Here is a 12,102-nt window from a genome sequence, read left to right on the forward strand (position 1 = left end):
AAGTCTTGGATATCCTAAGACCCTAGCACCTCATTACTGTGGAAAAAGAAACACATAAGGCAAAACTTCTCCCTAGATCCAAGTAATACATCTTACTTGGTGACTGACAGTCTAGAAAGGTAGCTGAAGAACATGTGCTCATAAGTGACAGAATTAATGTACTCCCAGCATCCCAATGCCATCCAACACTATAAAATTTCTATTTGCTAAGTCTGATGACTAGGCTCTTTATCTCAATCCAATATCTCCTGTTACCAACATTTGAGCACAAAGCCCTAGACAGCACTTTCACACTTATAGCTGAGAGATAATTTGATTTGCTCCAAATCTTTCTGATTTTTTAAAATATGCAGTGCCAAAAGGAAAGTAAACAAAAATTACATCTTTAAAGAAAAAGCAAGATCTAAAGTATAAAATATATAAGTGAAATAACATCAGCAAAAGAACCGCAATACTAGAAATAACCTACCAACTATAAATTTTAAACCAAAACAAGTTGGATATTTTTAGCAATCTAGAATATCACCCAAAAAAATTTTTTTAAGAATATATAAATACCACTTGGAGTCTCCTATTTTTAACCATAATAAGTTCTGCATTGTCAACACTGGGTATCTGTATTGGAGTTCTTAATAATAGGCTAGCTTCCTCCTGAGATGCTTTTTGCATTTGAGCATCTCCTATCATCACTAGTAAGTCCCAAGTTTGTGAACTAATTTTAATACTACTAAACTAATACAATTAGGCAAGTAAATATGCTGGGTAAAAAAAATTACTAAATTCCAAAGAAAAATTATTTAGTTATTATCCAAGTCACTGCCTGCCTGTGTCACACTGGTACACAGGAGAACACACACACACACACACACACACACACACACACACACACACTTTATGGTTTTTTATACCTTCCAAATGACATAATACAGTTCATTTATGTTCTTACCAAAATACCTGATAAAGATACCCAAAGAAGTACACTTATCATGATGGCACTGGGTAATGTACTGAATTGTTGAATCACTATATCATACACCTGAAAACCAATATAACATTGTATGCCAACTACAGTGGAATTAAAACAAAACTTAATAGAAATTTCTTTAATTTTTAGAAAGAGAAAAAAATAATTTTTAATTTTTTTTTAACATTTATTTATTTTTGAGACAGAGAGAGACAGAGCATGAACGGGGGAGGGTCAGAGAGAGGGAGACACAGAATCTGAAATAGGCTCCAGGCTCTGAGCCGTCAGCACAGAGCCCGACGCGGGGCTCGAACCCACAGACAGTGAGATCGTGACCTGAGCCGAAGTCGGACGCTTAGCCAACTGAGCCACCCAGGTGCCCCAAAAATAATTTTTAAAAAAAGCATAAAAAAGGATATCCACACGAGAAAGATACCAACAGATTAAAAAGACACAGGATAAGCTTTAGCAAAGAATATATAATGAGTTCATTGTATTCTTCAGATTGAAAAATATACCAAATAATCTTTTGACTTCGGTTTTCAAGTTATTTGGATGCCAAATAACTTTTGCTTTTAATTAAAATTGGTCCTTCAAATACCATTGAGAAAATAAAACCAATTTTATTAACAATAAGGATATACAAGTCCATATAATTCTGACAAGAATACAAATCATATTCTAGTTGTTGCTCAAAACTGCATTTTGTTAAAAATCCACCATCCTAGAAAATACCTCTTGAGTACTTAGTGACAATGGCTGGATAAATCTGATACACAAAGAATGGCATCATTAATACTGTAACTAAATCAAAGAAATTTACTTATTTGAAAAGTCAGAGGAGGCTGGGTGGCTCATTTGGTTAAGAATCTGACTGTTGGTTTTGGCTAGGGTCATGATCCCACAGTTCATGAGATCGAATTCCACGTCAGGCTCTGTGCTGACAGTGTGGACCCTGCTTGGGATTCTCTCTCCCTCTCTCTCTCTCTCTCTCTCTCTCTCTCAAAATAAATAAACATGAAAAAAGATTTTAAAAAGTCAGAAAACTACTGACTCTGAATCTGTAAGCTATTTTTCAAGCTTTTATTTACATATGTAAATCTATCTTCTTTTTAAAGTACATCGCCAAAATACTTGAAAAAATACATTTTAAAGTTTATTTATTTTTGAGAGAGAGCATGAGCAGGGGAAGGGCAGAGAGAGACTCCCAAGTAGGCTCATGGGGCTCAAATCCACAAACCGCAAGATAACGACCTGAGCCAAAATCAAGAGTCAGACACTTAACTGAAAGTGAAGTTTCAGTTAACTTCAGTTAACTTAACCGACTGAGCCACCCAGGCACCCCTGGAAAAATACATTTTAAAAGCATGTTCAATTCAGTAGGAACCCATTTGTCACTAAGCCAACACTTATTGAATGTCTATTACGTGCACAATGAGGGGTGATGGATAAAAGAATAAGTAGATACTCCCTGCCCTCAAAAGAGTTCATAATCCATCAGCAAGATAAACCTGCAAAGCATGATTTTAATTACTCCTGAAGAGCAATTTGGCATGATCTAGTAAAAATTGGAAAATCTACATTTCTTAGCGCCCTATAATTACATTTCTAGGTATAGACCCTAGAGAAATTCTTATACATAAGTGCAGGAGACTTACATAAGGATTTTATTGCAACAATACCTGTAACAGAAAAACACTGGAAGCAATGCAAGAGTCCTTCAGTAAGGAATGGATAAACAGGATACACATATCTATATAGAACACTAAGAGTTACAAAGAATGAATTACATATTATCACTAGATCTCAAAAACAACTTAAAAAAGTAAAAATGCCACACTATATAAAATGTATGTTAGCTAACTTGACAATACATTATATTTTAAAAAACTAAAAAATAAGTAAGTTTAAAAGTAAAAATGCAAATTGTTGGCTGATAATTTGTAAGAACAGATATTTAACAATACAATATCAGATATAAACTATATGTGACTACAAACTAAACAATACTATGTCATTCATGGTACCAATTATGTCTATTAAAGTTTTTTTTTTTTTTAAAGCATTTTAGGTCATCATAGTAGTTGTCTCTAGGAGACAGTGGGAATGACATGGGGTACAAGACAACAGAGGCTCAAAGTTTATTTCTTTTATTAACTCAAAAAAGAAGCAACTTGAACAAAATGTTTAACAACTGTCAATGTCTAGATGATGGGCATATAAATGTTATTACTTTTTATTATTCTATATTTTTCAATTTCTCAAAATAAAAAAATAATACAAGACCTCAAAACCTGATCGCATTTCACATTTGCTGAAACCCCATGCTATAGTCCCCATTACCTAGAGACATACAAATTCCTTTAGCATGATGCTCAAAAGTCTCATCCTGATCCCTATCCTCCTTTACAAACCCAAATATCAACACTTCACCCACCACCCTGCCTGTAAAACTAATCTTACTTTAACACCCACCACATATTAAACATTACACATATTTTCCCAGTGCCTTGTATTTGTTAGTGCTGTCTCTCACAAATGCAAATACCCCAACAAAAATGTTTACCTGCATCATAATATCACAGCACTATATATCATTCAAGACTCAGTTCAACTGTCACCTACTACTTATAGTACAATTTACAAACTACTTTTGTCATTGGTATTTCCACAGCACTTATAACTAGACAGGAATCTCCTCCCTTTAGCAATAAAACTTAATTTCTCAACACTTCTCACAGAGCCTGGCACACGCTAGTCAAATATTAAATGAACCGAATGAACATCTGAAACAATATTAAGGAACAGAGTAGAAGGAAATCAGTTCATTGACTTATTCAAAATTCTATTAAATCTACTGGACAAAAATAAAATGGTATTTAGCTTCTGAATCCAAATTTCACAAAAAACTAAAATAAAATACTATGCTTTTGCAAAGTAAAAAAATTTTGCATAAATAGTGCAATTCTATTAAAGTTAACTATGATCATACTCATACAGGATTAAGATGAAAATTAAATGCAATCTTGAAACGCCTTTCTTCTTTGATAAGTTTACTAATTTTCTAGAAAAGATTTCAATATGTCTCCATTGGTACTTCCCCTGAAATCAGTTATCATCCTAGCAAAAAGATCTTCTGCTCATGATAATAAATAATTTCTTTCTTTGATGTCTCAAAGTACCTGTCAGCAAGTGTTTTAAAGGGGGAAAATGTCTTTTAGAAATTACTGTATGGTTAAAAGGCAAATAGATTATTAGCTCCATCTGTGATGTATCCATGAAAGGGCTTGAGGACAAAGGTTTGGGATTCTAACAGATCTGGGTTAGAATCTTAACTGTGACACCTGTTTGTCGTTACTTAACCTCTCTAGGTCCCAATTTCCTCATCTGTAAAATAGAATAAAAATAAACTACCTCATATGATGGTTTTGAGGACTACTTATGTAAAACTGCACACTGCCTGGCACATTATAAATACAAAAAGAAAAACCTAACTATCAAATATTTTTAAATATCAACAAGTGACAGCAAAATCATGAAATGTAGCATTCAATAATAAGATAAAGCCCAGTATCTTTAGGTCACCTATTTTAGAGTGCCACATTCATGCACCGTGTCTACTGGAAAGTAAGTACCACTCTGGATGTAAGTAAATGCCTCGTCCATTAAGAGGGGAAAGGACAATGAAGGCAAGTATCTACTGTAAGAGACCTGGAAGTTTAAATGAGTATTTTGAAAAGGGAATCCCTCACAAATATAAATTATTTAAGTCTGGGATTACAAGTAAACTTATTTCACAAGGAGTATTTCAGAAATAAGATATAAGAAATGTAGTGGGGTGTTGGGGGTAAAAGGGGAACCAAATCCCTTAATACATTAACTCTAAGTTGAAAAGCAGAGTCAGGAAACGCAAGCCTTAATATAAATGCTGAATTAGCTACTGCTATTTAAATTCTGACGAAAATGTTTACCTCACATACTCCAGTTGATGATAACATGGTTACCAGTGTATTCACTTAGCTGCTGCAACAACCTCAAATCACAGCAAGCAGCAACCAGGAATTAAACTGTGAATAGGTGTGAAATCAGAATATAGTAGATGATAGCCTTAATTCAAATTGGTAGATTCCAGAAAGTAAACTCTGGAAGGAAGAGGAAGTAAAGTAAACTTTACAGAAGACTTCCTATTTTGGGGACCATAAAACACATTTGCTACTTTACCTCTTAATCTCATTTAATCTCTTTAATACTCATAAGAACACATCTGAGGTAGCATTATATCCTTTCTGCAAACAAAGAAATGAAAGTACAAAAATTAAGGTATCTAATCCAAGTCACATGACTAAGAAACCTTAGGATCAAGGTATGAACTGAGTTTAGTTCAACTCAAATAGGGCATTTGCCTCAATCACCCCTTGAAATGCTTCCAGGCTACAAGAAGGAGGTCTGAAGAGGTGAATTTAGATCCTACTTCATACATGTAAGCCTCCAAAAAATTATAAAATGAAAAAATAAAAACATTATTAAAAAATTATGGTAGCAGTCAAAGAACTCTATGCCATATAATTATAAAACTAATAAAATAACAATTCACCAGGAGACTGAAAAAAAATAAAAGTTCACAATTAACTCTCAGGACATCAAGTTTTAACCAGGAAACATTTATCACTTCCCTAAAACTTTCTAAAATCTATTCATAATACATTACTACTTTCTTGGTAATTGAGACACCCTATACTAGATCACAACCCAACTCTATAGAATAGAAGGTGTTAAAAAAATAGACCAAATAAACACAACACATATAGATCTAAATAAAATATACTGACCCTAGGACTTCACATAGAAGCTATTTTCTAAATAAATTATAAAATCTTAGTACTTTAAAGCATCAGGTTGGATGACAATTGACAGATAATCCATCTGATCTTGTCACAACTAAGTAAGAAGCTGCCCAAAGAGCTTCTCTGTCCAAAGAGTAAAGAAGAGGAATCTGGAGCAACAAGAGTAAAGAAGCAGAGAGAATACATTTAAAGAGGTGTCTAGATCATCAATAACTGTACATTTAAGTAAGTATGGATTAAAAAATAACTTTGTAGCCAGTACTGCACAGAAGAGATACAAAAGCTATCACTAAGAAGGGAGATAGTTGTATACAATATGCTAGAACCTCACTATAGTTGCATTCCTCAAATCTATTTCTAAAATCTATACCACAGTTTTATAGCAAATACAAAACATGTCATATAGGAGCATGGCAACTGTATCACTCAAAAAGAAGTAAAACAGAAATCTACTCTCTTTTGAGTAAAATTTTACATGGAAGTCCTCAATTCTTTGCCTCACCATAACTCACTGAGTCTTAAAATGTAAAGTCATTGTCCTCACTTTCCACCGGAATAAAACTCACTCCGATAAACACAGGAATCCTTCCCTAAAGTTTATCTTACTTAAATCAGTCCCACAAATAAGAATGTTCAAATATCTTTCTATTTTGTGTAAAATAGCAAGTTCATCTTTAACTTCTAAATATAACTAATATTTCAAATTATTTTAAGAAATTTTCCCATTAAAACCACCTAAAGAACAAAAATTGAAAACAAACCATAATACCTGCAGAAACTATGTATAAGCATTCTACCTTTATAGTTATATCAAGGACACAAAAGCGATGTCACTGAAATATACAAAGACAATGCTGCCATCTAAAGGCCAAGATACAATATGAAAAAAAATGTATACTCAAATACTGCCAATATATAAAAACAATTTGATATTTTAAAGTCAGCAAAGTTTACACTTTTAAAGAAACTCTATGCTATGACTATTTTTAGACTATAAACAAAATTCTAATACTCTTTTGAGAAGATTCAATTTAATAAGAGAATTAGCAAAACAATTTCATTAATGATTGGTATCTGCACAGGTCAAATTCTGTTGGCATCCTTTCAGACACAGCATTCTCCTAAATATCTCTATTAGTTGTTAACTTACAAAATCTGTCTTATTTAGTGATGTTTAGTGATATTTCCTACCTGTAATTACATATGGAGTATAAATATTTTTATAAATATATACTGCATAAAAATATAAAAGTATATAAATATAATTTGCCTTTAGCCAGACTGCTATTATTTCTACTCACCCCATTTAAAATATTTCTTGTTAAAAGACTAATAATAACAGTTCTCAGAGTGAAAACACCTGAACTACTTAAAATTATAGCTTTGCAAGGATTCAAATATTTCTCATTGTTCCACAAATTCTAAAACAACAAGGTGTAGCTCCTATGGGAGGATAGATAATAATTCAACTGTCCAGTATGAAGAGCTCAAATGTTTCTAAGATTCCTTTTCTAGAACTTTAAATTGAAGGAACTTTATTGAACCGAACTTTAAGATTTAGCAAAATTACTTCAAATTTCCAATGAAATCAAATGTTTACTGAATAACATGACATACAAAATTGATTTCCTTATCATTTAAGTATTTCATCTTTTTAATGAACCACAATAATAAGGAAAAATGTGAATGTAAGTAGAAACTTCAGAACACACACAATTAGTTCCTCTGGGGAACCACGGACTAAAAATGTTAATGTGTTAAGAAAAATGTTTCTCTGTGTTTACTCAACAAGGAAGCAAATATTAATCACCCAACAAATATTCCCAGTATGTGAAGAATATAAAAATCTCAAGTTGGGTTTACCATCCTTTCATTTCTCTTGAATGTAAAGTGGAAACCAACAGACAACAAATACAGACAGGATTTCATAAAAGTTACTAGTTTTAGTGTCGCTTATGGGTGAGCGTTTGTACTAGACAACGTAAGGACATTATGCCATTTAGTCCTCAGAGCTACAACCTGCAAGAAAACAGGTATTAGTAACCCTGTCTGCAGAAGAGGTTCATAGAGCAATTTCCCTAGAATCACAAGTGATTGTACACCAGGTTTAAAAAATTCACCCTCTGACCCAGAAAACCTTATTCATTCTATAAGATCATACTGCTTTAAGAGAGATTATTAAACCTGTAATAAATGTAAAGAGAAATGTGGAGGATTTTTACTATATAATTTCACAGGAAAATATAATTCTATGTGGTGATAAAAGCATTTCCTTTTAACTTATAGTGTTTTGATTTTTCTAACTGGAATCTTGTTTTAAAGTACATTATCTCATTTGAAGTGCTGATGGTTCTAGAGACCTTTTAAAACTTACATTAATTTATGAGACACATTTATCAAATATTGTAAACTGATCCCAAGAAGCAACAAAAAGATTCCTTTATTTGGGGAATACAATTAAGAGCAGGTCTCCTTTGAAAATATGCAACATATTCAGTACCACCTTGCCTACATTTTAAAGTACACGATTTCTCAACCTTGAGAAATCTACTAGTACCTCCCTAATGATAACCTGTTCTGTTAACTTTTACTAAGCACCCATCAAATCAAAATTTTAAAGGTTTGGAGTATTATTCAACCACTAAAAAAACTGAAGCTCTGATATATGCTACTACATGAATGAACCTTGAAAACATTATGCTATGTCCAAGAAGCCAAATACAATATACCACATACTGTGTGATTCCATTTGTATAAAATGCCTAGAACAGGCAAATCCACAGAGACATAAAGTAGATTGCCAGGTGCCAGGGGCTGGAGGAAGGGGGAAAGGAGTGACAACTAATTAGCAGACTTTCTTTGGGGGTAATGAAACTGTTCTAGAATTAGTGATGATGACTACACAACTTTGTGAATATACTAAAAACCATTAAGTCGCAATACTTTCAAAGAGTAAATTTTATGGCAGGTGAATTACATCTCAATAAAAGAAAATAAACAGCTGTAAATATATATATTAAGTATGAATGAGTTACACATGTATATCACTAAAATATAAAATCTATATAACTAAAAAGATTATCTGCCTCAGCTTACTGAATCTCATTTTTCACCACACTAAGTGAAAAGCTTTAGTTCACACGTACACATCTTTCTGAACCATAAAAAAAAAACAAAAACCTAACTACCTAGAATTATTACAATCCCTAGGAAATCAAAAGGAACAACCACCACAGACTTATGTTTAGCAACTAAATTTTATTTTTTCCAATTTACCTGAGTTAATTAATTGCCAGAATTTAGACAAAAACCTATTAGCACATGCTAATGAGGAATTTTTAACACACAAGTACCACATGCAAGTACCTACAGAGTTATAGGATCAATTTATAAAACCATTGTTTTAAGAGGATTCTTGTTTTTAAGTAGTATTTGCCTCTAAGCCATCAAAAGAAGCAGATAAAATTTTATTATAAGTTATAAAGAAATCAAAGGTTAGAAACAAAATTTTTAAAAATGAAGATTATAACAAGTACTTACTAATTTGTTTTCCTGCATGTATATTCTTTGTAATTTCAGACAGCCCTTAGCTATGACGATCATGCCTTCATCTGAGATCTTGTAACATTGGCCGAAATGAATATCTTTGAGTTCTCTGCACTTTGAGCCCAGCTGTAAACAAAGAGATTTAGCTGAATGCTCAGAAAATAACAAAGATAACATATTTCTAGTGGAATTTCCATATAATTTTTTAAATAGCCATACCAAAGTTAAATTAACTGCTTATAAACTACTTTTAAAATAAAGTAGAATGTAGGCGATCTATAACTTAAGATAGTATTGTGTAAGCCTTTTCATCTGCTAATTACTTCCCTGCTTCAACTACCTCATACTATATGCCCACCTAAGGCGTCCAGATTTCTTAACACCTCAAAATCACATCTGTATTTCTCTTGAGTCAATTATATTGTTACACTGGTGGAGCCCAGTTACAAGGAATAAAACAAAGTTCCAAGAAGCAAGGCAAAGGTCTAATGAGTGAAAGAATATTTAATTCATTAGATCTACTTCTACTCTTGACGACCCCAATGAATCATTTCCTTCCACTGGCTCATTACCCTGGGAAAAAAGAAAAAGTCTAAATATGCTGTCGGTAATATTTTAGAGTACTTATTTACACACTGTACTGCATAAACTGAAAACAAAAGGACTATTTCCTGATTGAAATTCCAACTGTACCTTAGTTACCAAACAGGTACAATGTTCCCATTAAAACCATCAAGTATCACAGAGAACAAATTATATACATTTCCTTTCAAAAGCCATAGTGTAGATGATCAAACTATAAATGAATGCTGTCTCATGAGTACTACATATGAATGGAGTCATTTTAGAGTTAAAATAAGCAATCTCCTTTAGTAACAACTTATACATCAAAAATTATCTAAAAAATTACATTAAATAATAAAACTCAGTGTCAGCAAAGATTCAAAGTGTGATGATATACCACTGGTAAGAGTGAAAATTAGTACTAAAAAGTTTCCTTGGAGGGGAACCTAGCATAAATGAAAAAAATTTGTGTAACTGAAAAATGTACAACTCAGCTTATAAATATTTGCAAAAAAATTAATGACAGAGGGATAGATAATTAGATAGATTATATGATAAAGTAAGCATACTAAAATGTTAATTATAGGGTGGTGGGTTAAATGGTGATGGGGATTAGGGAGTTAGGGAGTGCACTTGTCATGATGAGCATAGGGTAATGTATGAAACTGTTGAATTACTATATTGTACACCTGAAACTAATAAAATGCTGTATGTTAACTAACTGGAATTAATATAAAACTTTTAAAACATATAAAAAAGATATTATACAATCCAGATAGTGGGTATATGGGCATTCACTGTAAAATTCTTTCAAATTTTCCATTAATATAAATTTTTTCATAATAAACTGATGGAACAATTAAATAAAAGTTTTTGGTAAATTTTAGCTACAAGCAATTAGCAAATGGGAATTTTTTAAATAGTAAAATAGAGAAAACCTAAAGATACAAATAAGTGTTTTCATGAAGCTGAATATTGTACAGCCATTAAAATTGAACACTTGACAAATAAAAATTAAAATTTTATATGTTTTTAAAATATAATCCAACTGAATTTCTGTAAACAAATTATGCACATTTAAATATACATATGTGTATATGTGTATAGAAAAGAGAGTGGGGGCACCTGGGTGGCTCAATCAGTTAAGCATCCAACTTTGGATCCTCTGCCTCCCTCTCTCTCTGCCCCTCCCCTGCTCACACACTCTCTCTCTCTCCCAAAAATAAAAACATTTTTTTAAAAAATGTTAAAAAAAAAAAAAAGAAAAAAGACTGAAATGTACACCAAGGTTTTAATGGTGCATTTTTTTTCTTTTCTGCCTATCAATCTTCTCACATCTTTTTAAAAGTAAATGTTACTTTAGTAATTTAAAAAAACTTTAAAGTTCTGTTTCAAGTAAAGTAATGACATTATAACAAAGACATGCGAATTCCATTATTTTCCAGGGATACATAGTTAAACTATGTTATTTTCATCTAGACCGCACTATAAACAATTACATATTCAACTAGAAATGGAAGTTCCACAAAGACAGAAGTTTTCCTGTTAACTATCCCTGGTGCCCAGTGTCTTCTGCTTAACTCAGCTGATACTGAGTAAATATTCGCTGAATGAATGAAAAGGCTGATACATATATGTAAAGAAGCCTCTTTGAAAAATGGATGAATATAGGAAACCATGATTATGGTCTCATATCCAGTTAATCCAGGAATTCTAAATTGAGTCCACAGGTAGACTTCAGGGATTCCAGGAAAGCAGATGAGAAAAAAAAGAGTACATTTTTATTTTCATACTATCCTCTAAATGAACTCTAGCCTTTACTTCACTTATTAATGTAAACAAAAAAATCACAATAGTTTAGCAGTACATGTGATTTTGTAAACAATGGAAATCAAAGATAATTTCTTATAATATCACTGCTGTTGCAGCTATCATGAAATTCCATTTCTGTTCATCAGTATTCATTACACAACCAGATCTTATAATGCATAAAAGAGGCACATATATTTCTAGAACAAATGTATAATGGCACATTACTTACACCTAAGAAAGCTAATCCAAAGCCAACAGCAGGGAAGATGGAAAATCAACTTGATAATCACTACAAAACTCCTCATAGGCTCACATATGTCTGGCATTGAGGGCAAGGATGGCATTAAAAACACCAGAATTCTTGAAAGTGTA

General features: G+C 32.3%; 1 protein-coding gene across 3 annotated transcripts in view; it reads right to left on the reverse strand.

Moving 5' to 3' along the window:
- FBXL17 (F-box and leucine rich repeat protein 17) overlaps positions 1 to 12,102 on the reverse strand; it is a 496,901-nt gene that overhangs the window by 442,221 nt on the left and 42,578 nt on the right. For all 3 annotated transcript variants that reach the window (XM_042944694.1, XM_042944688.1, XM_042944699.1), the window contains exon 4: positions 9,349 to 9,480. In XM_042944694.1, the coding sequence (XP_042800628.1) occupies positions 9,349 to 9,480 (132 nt within the window). The remainder of the gene's footprint in view (positions 1 to 9,348; positions 9,481 to 12,102) is intronic.

The sequence above is a fragment of the Panthera leo genome, chromosome A1, assembly GCF_018350215.1.
Source record: "Panthera leo isolate Ple1 chromosome A1, P.leo_Ple1_pat1.1, whole genome shotgun sequence".
Taxonomy (NCBI): Eukaryota; Metazoa; Chordata; class Mammalia; order Carnivora; family Felidae; genus Panthera; species Panthera leo.